Raw genomic sequence first — 18831 nt, 5'->3', positions numbered from 1 at the left:
GCGACTCTTTGAACTGTAACCATTCAGCAACTGAGACCAAAATCAAATCGTTACAAACGGACAGAATATTGTATCGCTGTCAGGCCCAAACACTGGCCCAGTTCAACTGAATCCTTAACCCAGTGCATCACACACTGACTTCAATAGATGCCGAGCTACAGCAGGGTGTCATCTGCATATATAATAATAAAGCTTGTTAGATTTCAGCCTCTTGTGTCGACATTTGTCAGTGAGCGTTGTTACTGCTGTGAAGCGTTTTAATCCAAACTACTGGCTTACTCTAAACCTGAGTTTTATCTGACAGAGGCGTCGTGTCAGGGTTGTCGATTTAATCGCCAAGTTACACCAACAGACTGAAGTTTCATTCATAAAACCAGCTGCAGGAGTAAAAAGATGCTGTTTGCTTTGTGGGTGATGTAGTCCGTGTCATCTTTTTGTCTCCCTGCCCGGCTCAGTAGATGAACATAACTCGGGTGGCGCGCCCCTTCGATTGTTACTCTGCTGAGTCATTTCCTTTTGATGACCCACTGACTGATGGTTACTGATGCCTTGTTCCGTCAGGTTCTCCTCTGTTTCATCCTACTTTGAGATTTTCTGCTCTAGTTGTCTCTGCTCTGCCCTTTGTCCCGCTCTCCTCTCCTCTAATGATCTCTTCTCTCTCTGATGTTCCACTTAAGTCCCGCTGCAGAGAGAACAGAGAAGCTAAGTGTGCAGCAAAGGGAATAAATCTGTGGATGACAAAGGACACGAAAGAGAGAAAGACGAGAAAAAGACCGTTCCAAGTCTTCATATCTACAAACCCACTGTTTTCTTTACAAAAGGGACATAAATTACTTCATTACAGTTCATAAAGTTACTTAGGCAGTATCAGACGCTTGCATCTCAAAGTTCTGGGAATTCTCCGAATAATCATTATCTCATTATGGCTGATTACGGACGTTTTGAGACATGATAGGAGTTGTGATATACATGAATGGAGATCCAGGGCTGTAGAGAACATGCTGTACATTAACACGCAGAAAACAAAGAGGCCTCTGTCGGGTGTCCTGTTGGCTTCGAAGGCCCTGCAGTGAAAGTGAGTTTCCATCCAGACCGAAGCACGACAGAGTGCCTCCATCACTTTATGCAGCGTCACACTGATATTAAGTGCACCAGTTTGTTCTAGAACGAGCTGAACAACTATCAATAACCAACAGGAGGAAAGGTCAGCAGAAAAAGCCAGAGTTACTGTTTCCTTCCTTTCAAACCAGCTTGGTAGGAAAATCCAAGCAGATTAGCAGCGTCTGAAATACTCAAACCAGCTCGTCTTCAAAGTCAGGGAAATCTTCCTCATTGTGGGGCTCAGACTGAACTTCAGCAGGTCATCTTGAGCTCCCACCGTGTGATTGGATGTCTGTGTTAATGACCAGTTGAACAAGTGGATGGTGAGTGTATATATTGTAGGATGTATTTGGTAAAAGGAAGCAGTAAACCTCAGAGCAGCAGCAGCACAATAAAAAATATTATTTTCATTAAATCCTACTTAACCCCTGATTATCAATGTCTATGAATCTTAGATATTAGCACTTACATAGAAAAGTGCTGGTTGTGCAAGTTGTGCAAAGTGCTTTGACGAGTAGAAAAGTGCTTTAAAAGAACCAGAGCAGTTACCATACTTTATTTTATCGCCCTGGAAGTTGCTGCATGATTACAGCATCACCACCCTGACGAAGCAGCCGGTTCCCTCTTCCTCTCTCTGGGTTGCTCGGTTCTATTTAAACCATAAACATATTCCTATGATTCAGCAGCTGAACACTGAAACCAGTGTGGACCTACTTTACTGTAATATCATGTTACTCTAATGGCCTCTTATGAGGACTGAGGAGGAGGGGAAGGGGGAGGCGGAGGAGAAAGCATCAATCGAGACTACAGATGCTTTCATTTGTGCAGAGGAGGCCGTGCGGTGAAACTCCCTGCACGTGTTTCTCAGGTTCAGCGAACAGCAGAGTCACCGGGGCACAAACAGACAGAAAAACACACTTTGTGTTTTGCTGCATTTCAGACCAGCCTGCGAATGCACTGCACATGTCCGAGTGCAGTGCAGGGCCAATCTTCAGTTTTTTGTTTTTCATTGGTGCTGGTGAAATGTGTTGTAACAAAGGGAGAACATCTGTAAGATCTCTGTTGTGCAACATAGAAATGTCTCACGTTGCTTGCGGCATAATTACATAACAATAAATGATGTTCGTATCAGGGGATGAGAGGAAAAAGAGTCTCCTGAATATCTTCCTCCCACTCGTCTTCGTTCTTCTGGTTACAAAAAAGTCTCGAGGATGAATCGTGACTTCCTTCTTCGTCTGTCGGCTCACGTTCTCATCCTCTGTTTTTACTTTCCTCCTTCTGGCCTATCAGCCCTGCAGCACCTCTGCTCCCCTCTGTGGGACATCAGCATTTCAAACCGTACTGTATGTGGTTTTAGTGCTGAGCTTCTAACTTCCTGTGTGTGTTTGACTGAACTCATTCAAATCCAAACTTATTTGCATCGGCCCTTCCAGGGAAACAAAAGAAGCAGCACCTCGAGTGTGAAACGGCTCATCTTTATTTCCTTATATTTTCACATCAGCAGGAAGTCTTTAATTATGTTAAGTACGTGTCTAAAAGAAGCCAGATGCAGTGATGATTAGGAAAATCAGCAGATGAGCTGGAAACAGAGTGGTCACGTTATTCAATAAGCTGCTGCCTCTCCTGCCACAGCCTAACCAAAGGGAACGCCACCGCTTCAGATATATTCATATTAGCCTCTATTTCATTTGAAATATCGGCAACTGCTCTATTAATAATATCAATAATGTCCTGGTGCTGCTCTGAGCCTGACGGCCGTTACAGCTGCTCCTGTTGGTGTTTTTCCAGTTTACTCTGGAGGCAGAGTGTCGTCACCCGACGATGGCCCGTAGTCCCCGAGCAGAGGCTACTCGCAGCTAAAAGGAAGTCTGTTCCTGCCATCGTCACGTGGAATGTGAGGTGTTTGGACAATGATATGGAAGAGCTGCATGAGTTGATTACCCACCGAGGTTACCACACTGGAAGTGCCAGGGGCCGTTCTGAGCCTGTCCTGTAACAACAGCACGGATGCTAAAGACAAGTTGTTACCTTTCAACTGTTTTTCTAATTTTAAGTAAGATTCGGCCAAATAATTATTTAAGGTTGATTTTAAAGGTTTCATCAATGATTTAACACAAACACGTTCGACTAAACTACAAAGAGTTAAACAAAGCACAGTAACTACAAATGGAGTTATGAAAGAAGAAGAACATGAATTGTGGGGTTAGCTGTATTAAAATGAAGGTGGTGTAAAAACAGAGCTGACCTCAGAGCTGCTTCAACACATTTTAAATAATTACTGTAAAAGCAGAACAGTCAAAGTTTATCATCTGCCTCTGATCATCAAACCTGAAGCCGTCTCAGCTTCACCTCTTCAGGCCTGACATACGTTTGGGTGCCGCTCTGGATTTGCTCCGTTTAGTTCTCCACACTCTGGACTTCAGCTACTTCAGTTCTGCACCGGTCCTCCACCCACTCAGTCTCGCACTCCCTGCTCTAGTGGTTTTATATGAATGTGTAGGGGTCAAAACGACGCCCTCTGCAGCTCTAGCTATACTTTCTCTTCCTTTTGACGATGAGAGTTAAACAGGGTTTAAAACGACCGCCTTGGCATTTCCGGTGTTAAACACAGTGTGAACGTATCTGTGTGGACGGGAATGTTAATCTGGTAAAAAGAAAAGATGAAGAGTCCACGCTGTGATTAGTAAATGGGGTAAGCCCGAACACGTTATTGAGACAGGGATGTTTCTGGACTGGAACCTGTGGTATACGCTTGGGGAAACCTGAGTGATGAAACGTGTCACATTGTCGTTGCTGTTGCTGAATCATGCAGAGTTTTGTTTACCAAATGGCTCAACTATCGGACCGATTGTGCTTACGTGCATAAACAAAGGCCCATTTTGAGTCCGGAGACGTCTTGAATGACTATTTGAATATTCAAAAATCATGACCATCCCTACAAGCAAAATAAATATGTTTTCTGTCTCTTGCACGCTCTACTCAGGTGCCACCCTGGCTTTAACCAAATTGAGTATTTCCAGTAGTGAAAACACATCTGGATCAGACTGTTTCCTGATACATGTGAGCAAAGTACAGCTTTGGAAAATGTCCTGACATTTTAGCTCAGTTAGCTTCATGTGCTTTCATTGTCTTTTTGAACTGCTCCACGAACTTCCCAAAACAGTAACAGTAAACTGAACACGACCCTGGAAGCATGCCCCCGGGAGCTGGTGAATGGATGTATTAAGCAATAGAAACCTGTAAGACTTGAGCGTATGTGTAGTCCTTGACTTCTTTGGTGAACTTTGGTTTACCAGTAACAAACATGTGCTGTACTTTAGTCCAGCTTGCCCACCTGTCGCCGCTCTGTGCCTCGAGCCATATTAAGTTTTATAACAAGTCATCAGCCCAGCTCCAAGCTTAAAGTTTGACAGGAACCATGTTTGAGCTCATCGTGTCTTTTGGGGCTTTTCAAACAAGTTACTGAACCAATAATATAAGTGAGTGAATTTGTAGACGATTATTAGCTGGCGCTAATTAGCAGATGTCTTTGTCTGTGTTGCACAGTTGCCCAAATATGGTCACTTCTGGGTGCAACAATCCAACATGACAGTGCAAACACCGAGGTTTCAGTGACGTTACAGTGCCTGCATCATTCTACTTCATGCTTTCTGAAGTAAACATGCACACAGGCTTCTTACCCCCAAAATGTGAGACAGTCAGTGGACCTGCACTTTTTTGAGCTGACTCAAAGCTCTTTACACCACAAACCACCGTCATTCATTCACACAGGACTTTATTCTTTAGAAAAAACTGCTGTGTGCGAGTTTTATCTATCTGTAATCTACATGATTGCAGATAGATGACCTAACATGCACGACTTCAGATTGAAGAGGAAACCTGAGCACCTGGAGAAAACCAGCCAGGCGTAGAGAAAAACATGCTCGCTGCTTTGACCTTTAATTTTATTTTGTAAAAAACTAAGTGCAACCAATGACAAAGCACAACAACGATTATCTCTGAGTCTGGTCTCAGGTAGAGATCAGATCTTTTCCTGAGTGAGTCTAAATTTTATTTCTCCAACCAGTCACCAGTTAAAATGAAAGTAATCAGTTGGTTGAAACAGTAGAAAAAAAACAGGCTGCTTCCTCTTTCTGCAGGCGCCACAGTTTCCTCTGTGGTAGTACTTGAGCAACACTAGCGTTTTGTCTTCATACCACCCACACACTTTCAGACCCATCGCAGGTTTGACTTTTCAATGAACAGCATGCTATTAAAGTTCGCGCAGATTGTCGCTGCTTGTTGCCTGAATGTAAAAGACATTTTTATAACATGGCAGCTGCAGCTCTGAGAACACAACTTCAAAAAGTAAAGGACGCATAAAAACAGAAGTTGTAGCAACGCTTGATCCACAGTCTCGGTGTTTTGGACAGGAAGCAGTGACAGCCTGGCGATTACAAAAGACGTCAACTGTCATCTCAAAAGTGAGTCTTGGTTTGGGGGACTGGAGGGCAACTGTTTTTCATTCTCAGTTTATTCTGCAACAGTTTCCAAAACCTTCCATATAACATGGTTACAAAGTTCACAACTCCAACAAAATATACAACAATCATGAGGTTCATGCACAACAACCTGACCACTACCATGTGCATGTGGATAAAGTGGGGGTCAGCGTGGGGCTAAAGTGGGGTTTGGGCAAGTAGATGAACCCTAAAATCCTAATTATTGACATCGGCATGAACGTGTGGCGGAGATGGGGGGGTCATCTCAAATCATCGAGAGCCTTCTGCTTATAAAAGTTGCAGGTCGATCGACGGGCTCCATGGAGCTCATATAACTTTTATTTGATAACTGGTCTAAATTTAAACTAGTCTAGTTCCTGTAGGAGGGAAATGTTTTCTACACAAATGGAAATGTATGAAAATGAAGAGCAACGACAGCAAACACTTCAGTGTTACGCTCGGCATGAAAGTTCTGCCAGACACATCTTATCTGTAGCTAGTTTTATTTTATTTAATAACTGTACAGTACTCTCTGTTTATAGTGACCATTGTCCTTGATGTAAATATGTAAGAAAATTGTGTACGTTTCTGTTCTGTGTCCTGTTTGTTTGTATATGTGTCTTTTTGGCTGCTGTTACAACCAAATTTCCCCGTTGTGGGACAATTAAAGGATTATTCTATTCTATTCTATTCTATTCTACATTAATCAGCATTAAGCAATTTCCCAACCGTCCGGTTAAAAACTGTGAGACAAAGTCACAGTTATTGCTACAAATGAGGTGAATGCAAGCACAATGTCATGGATCATATCCAAAGTGGTTGGAAGTGAGATGTTGGAGTGTGAAGGGTCACTGTTGACCTTGGAAAGAGTCGTTTCCCTCTCACAATAAACTTCTTCCTCAGCATATCCACTCCGATCAGTTCTCACAGCAGAGATATCTCGCATTTAAAAACTAAAACTTAGCCTTAATACTGTTAAAGTTTGTTATTCACATGCAACAACTCATTTATTCAATCATTTGTGATTTATGGAGGTTTATGTGTTGCAACTAATTGTTGATGAGCAACAGTTTTGTGATCACAGGACAGTGTGCCATCCATTTTCTGCCGTTTTGTACACAACCTGAGGTCTGCTGGTGATAATATCAGCCATGTGGATGAATGAGAGTCTATTTCTGTACAGAATTAGGAAGCTGCCACCACCGCTGCTGCTGTATACAGAGGAAATGAAAAATCAACACTGATCATATTCCCTCAGTGAAATGTCATGTTTAATACTGAGGATGAGTAGCTCATGTTTCACTGCAGCCGTGTGTCTGACAGTGTGTTCTCTACTTTATTTGCTTTCTTAAAGAGTTTTGAGCCTCGGGGCCACCATACCAGAGTGCAAAGACACGGAGAGAGACACTAGAAAGCATAACATCTTCTGAAACAATGAGGGGATTGAATTCAGGCTTTAGATGAGCCACAAAACTGAGAAACACACAGAGCCGTGCTGTGCAGCAATTCATAAATTAATATCTAAAACTGGACGTCTTTTAGGGGTTTTTCCCCAGTAAAGCGGAGTCATCTGCTTCTCACTAAAGACATTTTAAGATATAACTCCCACACAATTCTTTAACAAACAGCCCGGTGCAGACACAGTTAGGTCTCTGTGGACAGTTTTCATAATGACTGCAGCAGGAGACTTTTTTATGACCCTGGAGCTATACTGGGAGGGCTTTAGGGTAGGGGCGTGGCCTCTGACACGGCCTGTAGCTGCTGATTAAATGTTGATGTTAACGACTGAAAAGTCCACACCCGATAAGTGACTTAACGATGGCTACGTCCATCTTTTAAATACAGTCAATGAGGGATTGTGTCACGCCAAGTGGGCGTTGGTGGAACTGCAGTTTGTGTCCAGAGTTTCAGCCCAGCTGGTTACTGCTCGTTTCCCCACAGATGAAACTTTATTTATAAATCAATAATTTGCATCCTTCGGAGGACGAGGACACGCCGGTAATCATGATAACAGTGAAAAATCAAAATCAAAGAATGACATGATGTTAAAAACATCGTAAATAATCCACCTGCACAGCTACAGATTCTTCCCTTTCAGTTCTTAATATATTATTGCACAATTACCCACTTAAATAATTTCTTGTGTTTTGCATGATCACAGACTGTGTTTTCCATGGTAATAGTTCCTTTATCTCCTCTATTTCTTAATTCGATGTTTTTTTGTGCAAGTCTAATCATGTCGAGTTTGAGGTACCAGCGGTGATGACTGAGGGGGTATTCAAAGGGTGCCATGGATACGATGTGTTTCAAAGGCGTCCACGTCAAATGAGATAAAGGTGCTGCTCTGAGAGAGAGAGCGGCGTTAGCTCACCTATGGTTTGTCGAAGCTCCTCGCACAAACTTATGTGTGGGAACTGCAGCATCTGCTTCCACTTCTTGCTCTTTCCTTTTCTGTTCCCGCCCCCTCCTGTGAATGACATACACATTTTTTATTGTATTTTGGGTTTGAAGGAGAAGAAACATTCAAAAGTAAATCAGCAGGATGTCGTCATACCGTTGATACTGAGAACCCGACTGAGGTTTTTAAGACTTAAATATGTGTCGAGTGCATATTAAAAAACAGCACAGCGTCGAGCCCTGACGAGCCGCGCCCTGATGCTTCTGAACAAGTAAAGTAAGAAACGCAAATTCTGGTTTCCAGGTTGGATTTTGAGACCATTTCTGAGGCGGTGGAGAAAAAATCATTTCAGAGAGCCGATCGACCCGATCGATGCAGTGATCTGATTGGTCAGATCTGCTTATTCAGATCCAAAAAATCTAACTTGGTTTGAAAACATTAATGTTGCAAATTCGCCCAGTGAAATCACATCATCAGTGTGAAAAGCTGCACTGAAAAAGCAGACATGCAGATATTTTCTGAGCGCTGGATGTTTTTCCTGTGCTTAAACAACAAGTAAATTCATTGCAGGGACAGTCTGCGTTAGCCTGACTGCTCACCACAGATCACATATAAACGATGGTCTGTTTGTGTGTTAGAAACCAGGAAACTCGTTGGTTCGATGAAGTCGGGTTTTTTTCAATCTTAGGACTGAGAGCGTCCAGCAGTCATTTGGGAAAAATGTTATTCTCCAACTGGTTGTCAAGTAGTTTCTGGAGGTTGCCAGCTTAAAAGCTTCCCTGCGACTGCTTTAGTCACTCATAGTTTGCACGAAACACACCAACCTATCTGCCAACATATAACCTGGAAACAGAGAGCGTTTCCCTTCCAAGTAAAAGTTACGCCTTACTGTTGCAACCAACACGTTTCAAAAGGTACAGCTTTTACTTTGAAGGGACACTATATTTGTAGAGTAGTTTGAGTGTTTGCAAGTCGACGTCTTCCATACTGGTGGACGAAGCAAACGCCAGGAAACTCCATTTTGGATTTTTATTCTAAGGGAACACACGCCAATACGCCAATCACAAGGTAACATTATTTTACTCCGATGGTGGTTCACACTAAGCAGACCAGACTATAATACAATAGAAGCTGCAGCAGGTGATGTCTGTGTGGTTTTAAAGCTTTGTTGCTGCTGTGATGAGATTCTTTTGATGGCCATGATGTAATTCCACATAAGTAGTCCTCCTGTTGGTGGTCATGGCTGAATATTCTTGGGTTCCCAAAATCACTGTTCTTCATGTTTCATCTGAAAACGCCACCATAACAACCACAGTTTACAAAGTAAACATCACGTGGTAAACACAACTTGCGACCATGAGCTCCACGAAGGTCGTAAACTGAGTACGAAGCAGGGTCGCTTTCTCATAGACGTCTATTCAATCAGATCTGTTTGAAACCAGAAGAGTCGCCCCCTGCTGGAAGTTGGTTAGATCGGTCCAAACGTGAGAACAGAAGAGAGAAAAGCAGCATGTTGTGGTTTTAGTAGGAAGCGCAGGCTCGATCTGTGGGGGTGATGTGACCAGAGGTGCTGATCTGAGCAGATGTGGCTCCCATGCGCTTTAAACAAACAGCAGGAAACCCAACACTCATACCCACAATCACTAATTTTGCAGCTTCACCCTCTATCTCTAATTTTGAGGGTTTGAGGCTTACACATGTTCAGTAACACCTCTGCTGTTGTCGGTCGTAGGTGGCAGGCAAGGCCAAAGGGCTCGTTACAACAAATGATCCCCAGCGATGAGCCGGCTCCTCACCAATCCAGCTGTGCACACACGAGCTGCAATGCACAAAGGAAAATGAAACCGAGAGCCAGACAAAGGTCTGCCTGTTTTTCCCTCCTTCCTCCAGAGTCGTATTCAAACAAGACGAAACCAGTGAGTGAAATCTGATTAAATTTGGTCCTTTGAATTTACTCAGAAGTGATATCGCTCTCTAAAAGAGGATCTTTGTAAAGCTGTGACCTGCTGGTCTGCATCTGAGGATTGTTTGTTTTAGGGTTTCTGGGATGTTTTGAAGGACAGTCTGAATAATCACAGACACTGAGAAAAACAGAGGGAAGTAGTTTCTAAATCAATAATCAATTTAGCAAACAGGTCCTGGAAGTCTGTTTAAAGCTTTTGAACATGAAGCATTTTTCTCTGTGGACAAAAGCAGACTGTCTCTGCACCCAAGCCTGAACCACTCCTGAATCCTCTTTGTTTATCTCAGTTAAGAGCACATGCTGTGGTCAGAGGAGGGATCTTTTATTCGAGGCTCCGTGTTTGAAATGCGATGAGGTTAAAAGTCATGGCAACCCTGCAGCCGATGAACCGTTTTCATAGAAGCCGTCGAGCAGGGTGAAGACAAAGAGCTGCAGAACAAAGAGAAACCAGAGGAAGTTCCTGTCCTCTCTGTGTTTGGGCGGTTTCTCAGAGCCAGGCGGCACTCTCGTTTCTGATAGAGCTTCATTCAAGACGCAGCAATAAGCAGGACCAGCGCACTCTGTGAGCTCATGTCTGAGCCTCGAACGCCAACCATCCTCCCTTTGCAACTTTAGGAAAGAGATCGGATCCTGTCACCATGCTCCGTATATATCTGCTCCAGAGTTTCTTAACATTTAATCTGATGACAAACATCCATTTTTAGAGATATTGGATCATCGCGCTACAAAAACAAGAATAAAGTCTTTTAAGAATCTGCATTTAATATTGATGCTCATCAGTAAAAGTCGGGAATTCAGACGATCTCTAAAAGTGGAGCAAAGCAGTGATGGAGAAATGTTTTGGTAGCATCGACTGCAGTTTCTCTAACAGCCAGTTCACAAAAAGTGACTCGTTCCTCATTGACTCCCATGTTAAAAAAAATCCCACTTTACAGAAGAAATCAACCAGCTAAGAATAAACACATTGGGACAGTTTCTCCCTTTAACTCAGCTTCAGTGTGGTGGGTAAATTTGTTTATAACTGATCCATCTCGATCCTTCCGAGGCTTAAAGTTGGGCTGCAGTGATTAATATTGGATTGCAGCTCTAGTAGAAGTGGATTGGGCTTGTTCCCATCATGCATTTGGGAGCATTTTTAATGGAATATCTGATAAGTAATATATTCTCTTCTGCTTCCAAAAACCCAACAGGACAGCTGCAATAAATCTAATCAAACTGCAGGTTCATAAATGGACATCAGTGTCTGTGGTCTCATCATCGTGTTGCTATTTTCTGGCCCTTTGCTACAAAAAACTGGGACAGAAAGTCCGATTTAAAGAATAAAAAATAAAGGAGAGCGAGTCCCCCCATCTGCTGTCTGTAAACACCCTCTTACGTGAAATATCGTGAACCTGCACCATCCAGGCTTTCACTGATAACACGGCGTTGTTGTAAATACAGCAGCAGCCTTGAGGCGTCCAGCCTTCAGCATCCCTGATCCTGAAGGAAGGCAGTCCACGCTTCAGGATTTGCTATTCAAATACTTCCAGGCAGCTGCTTTGAAAATCAATTACTGTCATAGAGACACTGCAAACAAGATGTTGTGTTTGTGCCTGAAAAATGGGCGATGATATCAGAATTACAGATAAGCTGACTGATGCCCCGCGCCCGCTGTGTGCATTAGTGAAAATGTAAATCAAGACAAACAGCATGAGTACACGGATGGGAAGCCAATGAAAGACAGACTGAGCGATACACCGATGTAATTAAGATGAAAGCAGCCCAATTCATCCCGCACTCTCAAAGTCATTAGGCAGTTCAAAGGTTACACTTGAAGGCCAAACATGACCCTGGAGGCCATTATGAGGCTGGCTTATGAGCTAAGCAAGGTGAGTTCAGGTTTAACCATGGTCTGAAGCAAGTCCAGGAAGGAAACCACTGCCTGCTGACCAATCAGCTGACCAATCAGCAGGCAGTGGAACACCTTAAACTCTGTATTTCCATTCATGAAGACGTCTGCTGATTTCAGGCCTTCACAATGACTTTGACTTGGTTCGGTGTTGGGTGGTGTTTTTCTGAACCATGGAAATAATTCTGTGATCATCCACTTTAGGTGTTGGTACGCTGGTCAGTGCATCCATGCTTTCAAAGAATGAACAAGATTGTTGATTTGACTGGTCTCTGAATCATTTCTAGATCTTTTATCAGTTTCCTGTCCGATTACTTTTAAGTCTCTGGAAATGGGACACCTTCTTTAAAAAAGACTGTAAGTTCTGATGTTGCAAAAACACTCTGCAACAAAGCTGAAGGTCTGCACGTCTTTGCATCTTGATTATCTGACCTAAAATCCACTGTGGTGGTGTATGCATTGTGTATAATTTGTGAAGCAAGGCACCACAACCAGGAAGCTCCTCTTTGCAATAAAATGTTAACATCGAAGGCCCCGGTAGGACCATCTCAGGACACTGTAGGTAGAGAATACAGACGCAGACTGACTGTGTCTTCTGCAGAGGCCACACACATTCTGATTTAATACAGATTTATCAAATCAGTTTATCAGCTAGGTCCAGAAATGCTTCTTTCAATGATGTTTTTCTGTATGTCAGGGCACCGGATTAAAATGCTGAACAGGTCATTACAACTTTGGTGGTTCAACCAACATGTAAACCGAGGCAAGTGCTTACATCGAGTGGACAGAAAACCGGCCTCAAACATGCCGATTCGCAGCTTTTTCAGCAAAGCAAACTAAAAGTTGTTTTTTATTTGTCTCTGCGACTTCGTTCCGCTTACATGTTTATTTTTAAAAGGCGTTATTTTAAGGTGTTTGTGCTTCGCTTTAAAGCTCACGATTTCCCAGATTTTAATTGCTGTAAACAGCAGTGAGAGAGGAAGTGACATCAGGGACTGAAATCACATAGCATAAGGTGAGAACTGGAACGCAAAAAAAGAGAGGAGGAGGTGACAATCAAGTCAGGTTCAGATGCGGCTTTTCATGGTACTTCCTGTGAGAAGGCCTGTTTCCTTTGTGCTGTGCATTCAGACTGTGGTTTCCTACATTAAAGGAGGATATTTGTGTCTATATACCAACTAACATTACTATACGTGTAATATGGCAGTATTAGAGTGTGCAGGGTTTTTACTGATGTGTTCGAGTCCCGGGCCAACACTCGTATATTTTAAGGCCGCCTCCTCTTACCCAAGATGACAGATTGTCAATGACATGCAGTCGGTCAATACGACCTGGCTACTTACAGCCTGAAGCAGAGGGAATCTCATAAAAGACAGAGCCTGGGAGTAAAGGCGGGGCTTGAAGGTTTTTAAAGCAAACTTTATTGGTGTTTTTGTCAGCTTTGATTAGTGAACCGCTTCAAGTGCTGACACCTGCTCCTGGATTAGAGACGTCATCATCAGTCTATGCTCTCTCAGTCTTCCTGAGAAATACATTAGCTGTGCCCGGCTGTACTATAGTAAAGTAAGCAATGAAGAAACACTACAGATAAACCATGAACCATAACATGTTCCGCTTTCTCAGAAACATTCCTGCCTTTTCACTATTGATAATGTCTTTACAATTAGATAATGGAAAAGTCTTCTCACTGCAGAAGAACCATTAAATGACAGAAGACTTCTTTTCTTCTTTAACTCTAGATGAACCCGACAATTTGTTTCATGTATTTGTGTTGTTTGTTTGTTTGTTTGTTTTACAGATTTGTTGCACTGATGAATTTCTCTGATTTACACCAGCAGCATTTCTTTGTAACGTCCTGCTGAAACTGCACTTGGGCTCTAACTCTTGGCTGTTTATTATCACTTTTACACACAGATGGTTCATTAAATGTTAACATTTTCAAGAAGGTTTTTAGGTAATCGTCTTCCATCAGACTGGACTGACTTTAGCCCCTCTGTTCTTGGAGGACTTTGTTTGACTTGTTTCCTCAGAGTCTTTCATCCTTCTGTAGCAGGACGCTAATTCTTTATTTCAAACGTAAAACTTTACAACAGATTGTTAGTTGCAGCTGTGGCACAAACCATATCTTTCTCATCCATCTATAGTTAGCTGGTTTATAATTATTGATTAACAACATTATTGCCAGAGATCTTATAAGAGAGACTCGGGTGACAGAAACAATCCTGCACTCAAATCAACGGGAGTTTATTTGGTAGGAGGCAGAAGTTGACCATAAAGGTTTTTTTAAACCATATTTAGGGTTAAATTTAAACAACCTTTGGTGATTATAAACAATAACCACACAAACAAAGTCAAAAGATATTTCAGAAATGGTGAGAGTTGCTTTCATGAGGACTCTGTCCTGGCCGCAGCCTTCGTTAGTGCACCGTCAGCATTTCTGGAGCTTAACGGGCTCGTTGGTGCTGCTGGATTTTGCTTGTTTAGCAAGTCAATGAGTTAATAATAGTGGTTTGGAAATAAAATAAATGAAAAACTATTTTTAATGCTTTGAACAGAAAGCAAATTATCCACAACAGGACACTGTTACCAAGTACCAGCCATATCTACTGCCTCGAGTAATACCTCATGTATGCGACTGAGATCTGAGTAAGTTTACACTGACATGATATTGGGACTGATGATGCTGTCTTAGTGGACTTAGACGAAGAGTAGACAGAATGAACTTAAAGTCGGTTGGACGTTTACATCAGTTTATTGCCTCACCAGACTTTTTGATTGCGTGCAGCAGTTCAGTTTGGTCGTGCTGTTGCATACGCATGATGCCGTCTTTGTGCCCGTTTTATGTGCTTAATTGCATCATTCTCTGTGCAACATCCAGGATAACCTCCCAGATTTTGAAACCTAAACGGTGGCAGGTGTGACCACGTGCTAACAGGGTTTACTGCGGGGCTTTAGATGCCAAAGAAGCACCTAAGCTAAGTGTTAGCTTAATATTCGTTAGAGCATCTAAAACATGGACAGAAATCACACAGGAAGTTAAAGAACGTATTAAGCTAACATGGAAACACATCTAATCTAATACAGCTAACTAGATGGCTAACCGTGTAGTAACAGTGTAGCAGCTAATTACACCAATATCATAGTGAAAACTGAAAGTGGACTGGGGCGTGTATATTGTGTTTTACTGCACGTCTAAAATATGAAAAAATAATTCTATGTTTGGTTTTGACGTCGTGTAAAATCGCTCCTCAGCGCTGGCCTAAATCACCGATCGGCCCTGCAGCACAAAAGCAGACATCTGCAGGGCATGAGTGTCTCTGCACACAGGAAGTGACACAAAAGGTCACGACTGGAACTTTTGCACGGCAGAGAGCGTGTCATGTCGGCCTCTCTCCTCCGTTCGTGCTCCAGCGTTCACGTCGCGCTGCATGATTTTAGGTCACTGACACATTCAGTGTTTCTTAGCGTGCCATCATGAAGAAACCTGCAGCTCAGAGGCCTGAACCCCCTGACTCTTTGTTTGGAGTAATACTGAAGAGCCGTCACGCTGCACATGCCTTTCGGGGAACTTTTGAGACTCTTCACGAACCAATTCGATTTCCAAGGCACACTGAAATTAACTGGCACTAATTGCTTAACAGAAGTGAGGAAATGGGCTAAAATCACATCCTTGGGCAAAGCTGAAGACGGTATACAGTACAGCACTCTGAATAATCCAACTGCAGAGTAAAACAGGTCAACTACAGATGAAACTCCCAAAAATGCTTCCTTCTGAAATTTCCATAACACACCTGAAGGACACAAAGATGTTGAAAATCAAGGTGCTGCCCCTCTAAAAGGTTTACGGATGCAAAAACAGAGCTGCTGATGAGCTGAGTTTATCATCGTCTGGCTGAATACCTCCTCTGCACCGAAGTTATATGCTCTTTGAAAACCTGCATTTAGATTACAGGATTACCTTTAGGACTCATGTGCAGTTACAAAGAAAGTACACAAACACGAATTAATCAGGTTCTTTGTAGGTTGTAAAATTAGGTCAACACAACCTGTAATAAAATACAAAATCTAACATATGTATCATCACACTTTGTAACAAAACCAAAGCAAAATGTAGAAACAGTGTGGGCAAAACGAAGTGCACCCCATGCATCCGTAGAGACTTAGAGGTTAAGTATCAGCCAGATGCTGATAATCAAATGCAGTTAATTCATTTATCATCGGAAAGCATGACCACCTCTATTGACTCATTCAGGTGTGTGATAACACAATTCAATTATATTTTATTTTTATAGCACAAATCACAACAACTGTCACCTCAAGGTGCTTCGTATTTTGAGGTAAAGACCTTTCAATGATCCCCAACAATCAGACGACCCCTGTGAGCAAGCGCTTGGTGACAGTGGCAAGGAAAAACTCCATTTCAACAGGAAGAAACCTCCAGCAGAAGCATACTACAATCTTCTCAGGAGTGAACAGCAAAGACGTCCAAACGTCTGGGAAACTGCAGAAAAGCCTCAGACTCTACGGACCTCAGTCAGCTTATTAAAGGTTAAAGTTCATGTCAGCACACTTAGATAAAGACTGCACAAGTACATCCTTTTTGGAAAGGTTTCCAGGAAAAAGGTCTCTCTAGAAACGACATGGCTGCACGGCTTAGGTTTGCAAATCTCAACAAACTACAAGACCTCTAGAACAATGTCTTTTGGACAGACAGAGTGGAAATGCACAGCGCCACCTCTGGAGAAAACCAAACACAGCAGATCAGCAAGAACACCTCATACCAACTTTCAGCATGTTGGTGGATGGATGATGATTTGGGCACCTGGCAGCCGTTGAGTCGACCATGAACTCGTCTGTGTACCAAGACTCAAACGTGAGGCCATCTGTCTGACAGCTAACGCTTGAACTAAACTGGGTCGTGCAACAGGGCAACGATCCGAAGCAGCAAACAGAACGACTGAAAAAGAAAGGATTCAGGGTCCTCGCCACGCCTGAAATGCTGCGGTTGGACATTCACAGAGTTGTGCATAAACAAGTGCCCACAAACCTCAATGAGCTGAAGCAACATTGTAAAGAAGAGTGAATGAAAAATCCTCCACAACCATATCAGAGATGAATAAAGTCACAGTTTAAATTACTCCTGCTAAACAGTCACTGTTTGTCACACAGTGGTTTAGTTTGAGTAAAGACCCGCTGTGATATGTCGGTGTTGTTCACTGCATTATCACAGTTTATTGACTGTATTTATCGCTCCACTAACACTATGTAACAAACAGAAGAGTACAGCGACACTTACATTGAGAGGAAACAACTTTATGAAGTGACTGATGCGTTTCGGCTCGTGGCGTTCCTCGGGGTCATTCGGCCAAGCTGAAACACGTTGGTCACTTCCTGAAGTTGTTCCCTATTAATGTAAGTGTCGCTGGACTCTTCATTGGTGCACATGACATGAATATTTTTCCAATTTTAAAAGCAGGGATCATCGTTGTTAGAGCGAATCACTTCACTCAGCTTTTACATCAATTTGTGTTATTTTAAATACACTACTGATCCAAAACACCTCATAAATTATTATTTAAAACTACATGCAGATATTTAGAGGAAAAAAATCCCAGTTTGAGTTAAAGAAAGTGAAAAGTTGTCCAACACATGCTGAAGAATAACACTGCCAGCCCTTGTTTCGATGAATGAGTGCCCTGTTTACTGAAACACGTCTTAGGTATGTAAATTAAATTAAACAAATTATTCATTCATCCCCAAACAAAAGGCCGGGGAATTATCCCGATATCAGATGACTCTCACATCCAAAACCAGGCAAACCCCAGTGAGGTCAGAAGAGTCACGGCTGCATGTGTGATGACTCAGTGGGGACAGTGCTATATGAGGAAAACTGAGAACGATCATTAAACAGCAATTATGTGTTACATATTAAGCAACGAGAAAAGGTGCAAACTGGTGCAGAAAATTCTGCAGATCGCAGGAAATTAAAAGCGCCGGGCTCACACTTTGTGTTGAACTTAAACTCAAGAGTTTAGATAAGTCTCAGCTCCAGAGAGGTCAGAGTCAAGGCCTGACGGGCCCAGAGATACGGTGCCTTTCTCAAGGGCGCTTCGGCTGGATGCCAGCACAGAGCCTCAGGTCCTGGTTATGTATGAGCACAGCTGATAAACTCATGAAACATCTTCTCAGGTGCCTGTGCACACGGCATTAGGATCATGTCGGCTGTGAGCCACTCAAACCTTTGTCTCCTGTTTACTGGAACAATAACAAAGGCCTTTGATCGCAGGAGGGCCGTTTATGTTGCATTAGGTATTCAAAAGTGTTAAGAGTTATTGGACAAACTGTGACAGTAGAGTGTCCTACGAGCCAACCTTCTCACCTGGACCCTTACCCACAGATATCACAGCTTCCTGGTTGTAGCTGATTAATGAGGGCCGTTTTAATGATGATGATCTTTGGCAGGAACAGTAAAATCAATTGTGTGCACAAAGCCGTGCACAGCACAGCTGCTCTGCCACAACATCCTGTTTCGCAAACTACAGGACGATGCTGCAAGATCAGCAAGGGAAACCCGATGTGTTGCTGCAGCCACAGTTCACGGTTACAACCCTTTCCGGACAACCTTTTTAGGTACACTATCAAAGCCACGCCAAAAATAATTTTAAACATTTGCTACTTGTAACGTTTTCCCAGGCTTTAGGTCATACTCTTTGCTGCAGCGTATACTGGCATATAGTAAACATTCATACATGCCCTGTGTAGGTAGCATAACACAGTTATTGACTTTACAATGTAGTCGGCACAATGAACAAGGAAGACAGAGATTTCACGGTAATTAAGAGATTTGTTTAAACATATTCCACGCCGAAGTGGACACTGTTTGTTAAATTCTTGAATAAAGTCCTCATTAAGTTGACATTCAGCGTAGGACCACGGATATGAAACAAAGCTTTATACCGCTCGAATTATAAACGGAGTTCGGTTGGTCGTTTCTATCTAC

At 42.6% G+C, this 18831-nt stretch overlaps 1 protein-coding gene across 1 annotated transcript in view; it reads right to left on the bottom strand.

Moving 5' to 3' along the window:
* grk6 (G protein-coupled receptor kinase 6) overlaps nt 1-18831 on the bottom strand; it is a 49066-nt gene that overhangs the window by 29849 nt on the left and 386 nt on the right. The window contains exon 2 of the mRNA XM_085421342.1: nt 7954-8049. Coding sequence (XP_085277468.1) covers nt 7954-8049 — 96 coding nt within the window. The remainder of the gene's footprint in view (nt 1-7953; nt 8050-18831) is intronic.

Source organism: Rhamphochromis longiceps, linkage group LG10 (genome assembly GCF_057381845.1).
Source record: "Rhamphochromis longiceps isolate RC_006_pf linkage group LG10, R_longiceps_female_GT1.1, whole genome shotgun sequence".
NCBI lineage: Eukaryota > Metazoa > Chordata > Actinopteri > Cichliformes > Cichlidae > Rhamphochromis > Rhamphochromis longiceps.
The sequence above is the reverse complement of the archived record's forward strand: the minus strand, read 5'-3'. Positions and strand labels throughout refer to the sequence as shown.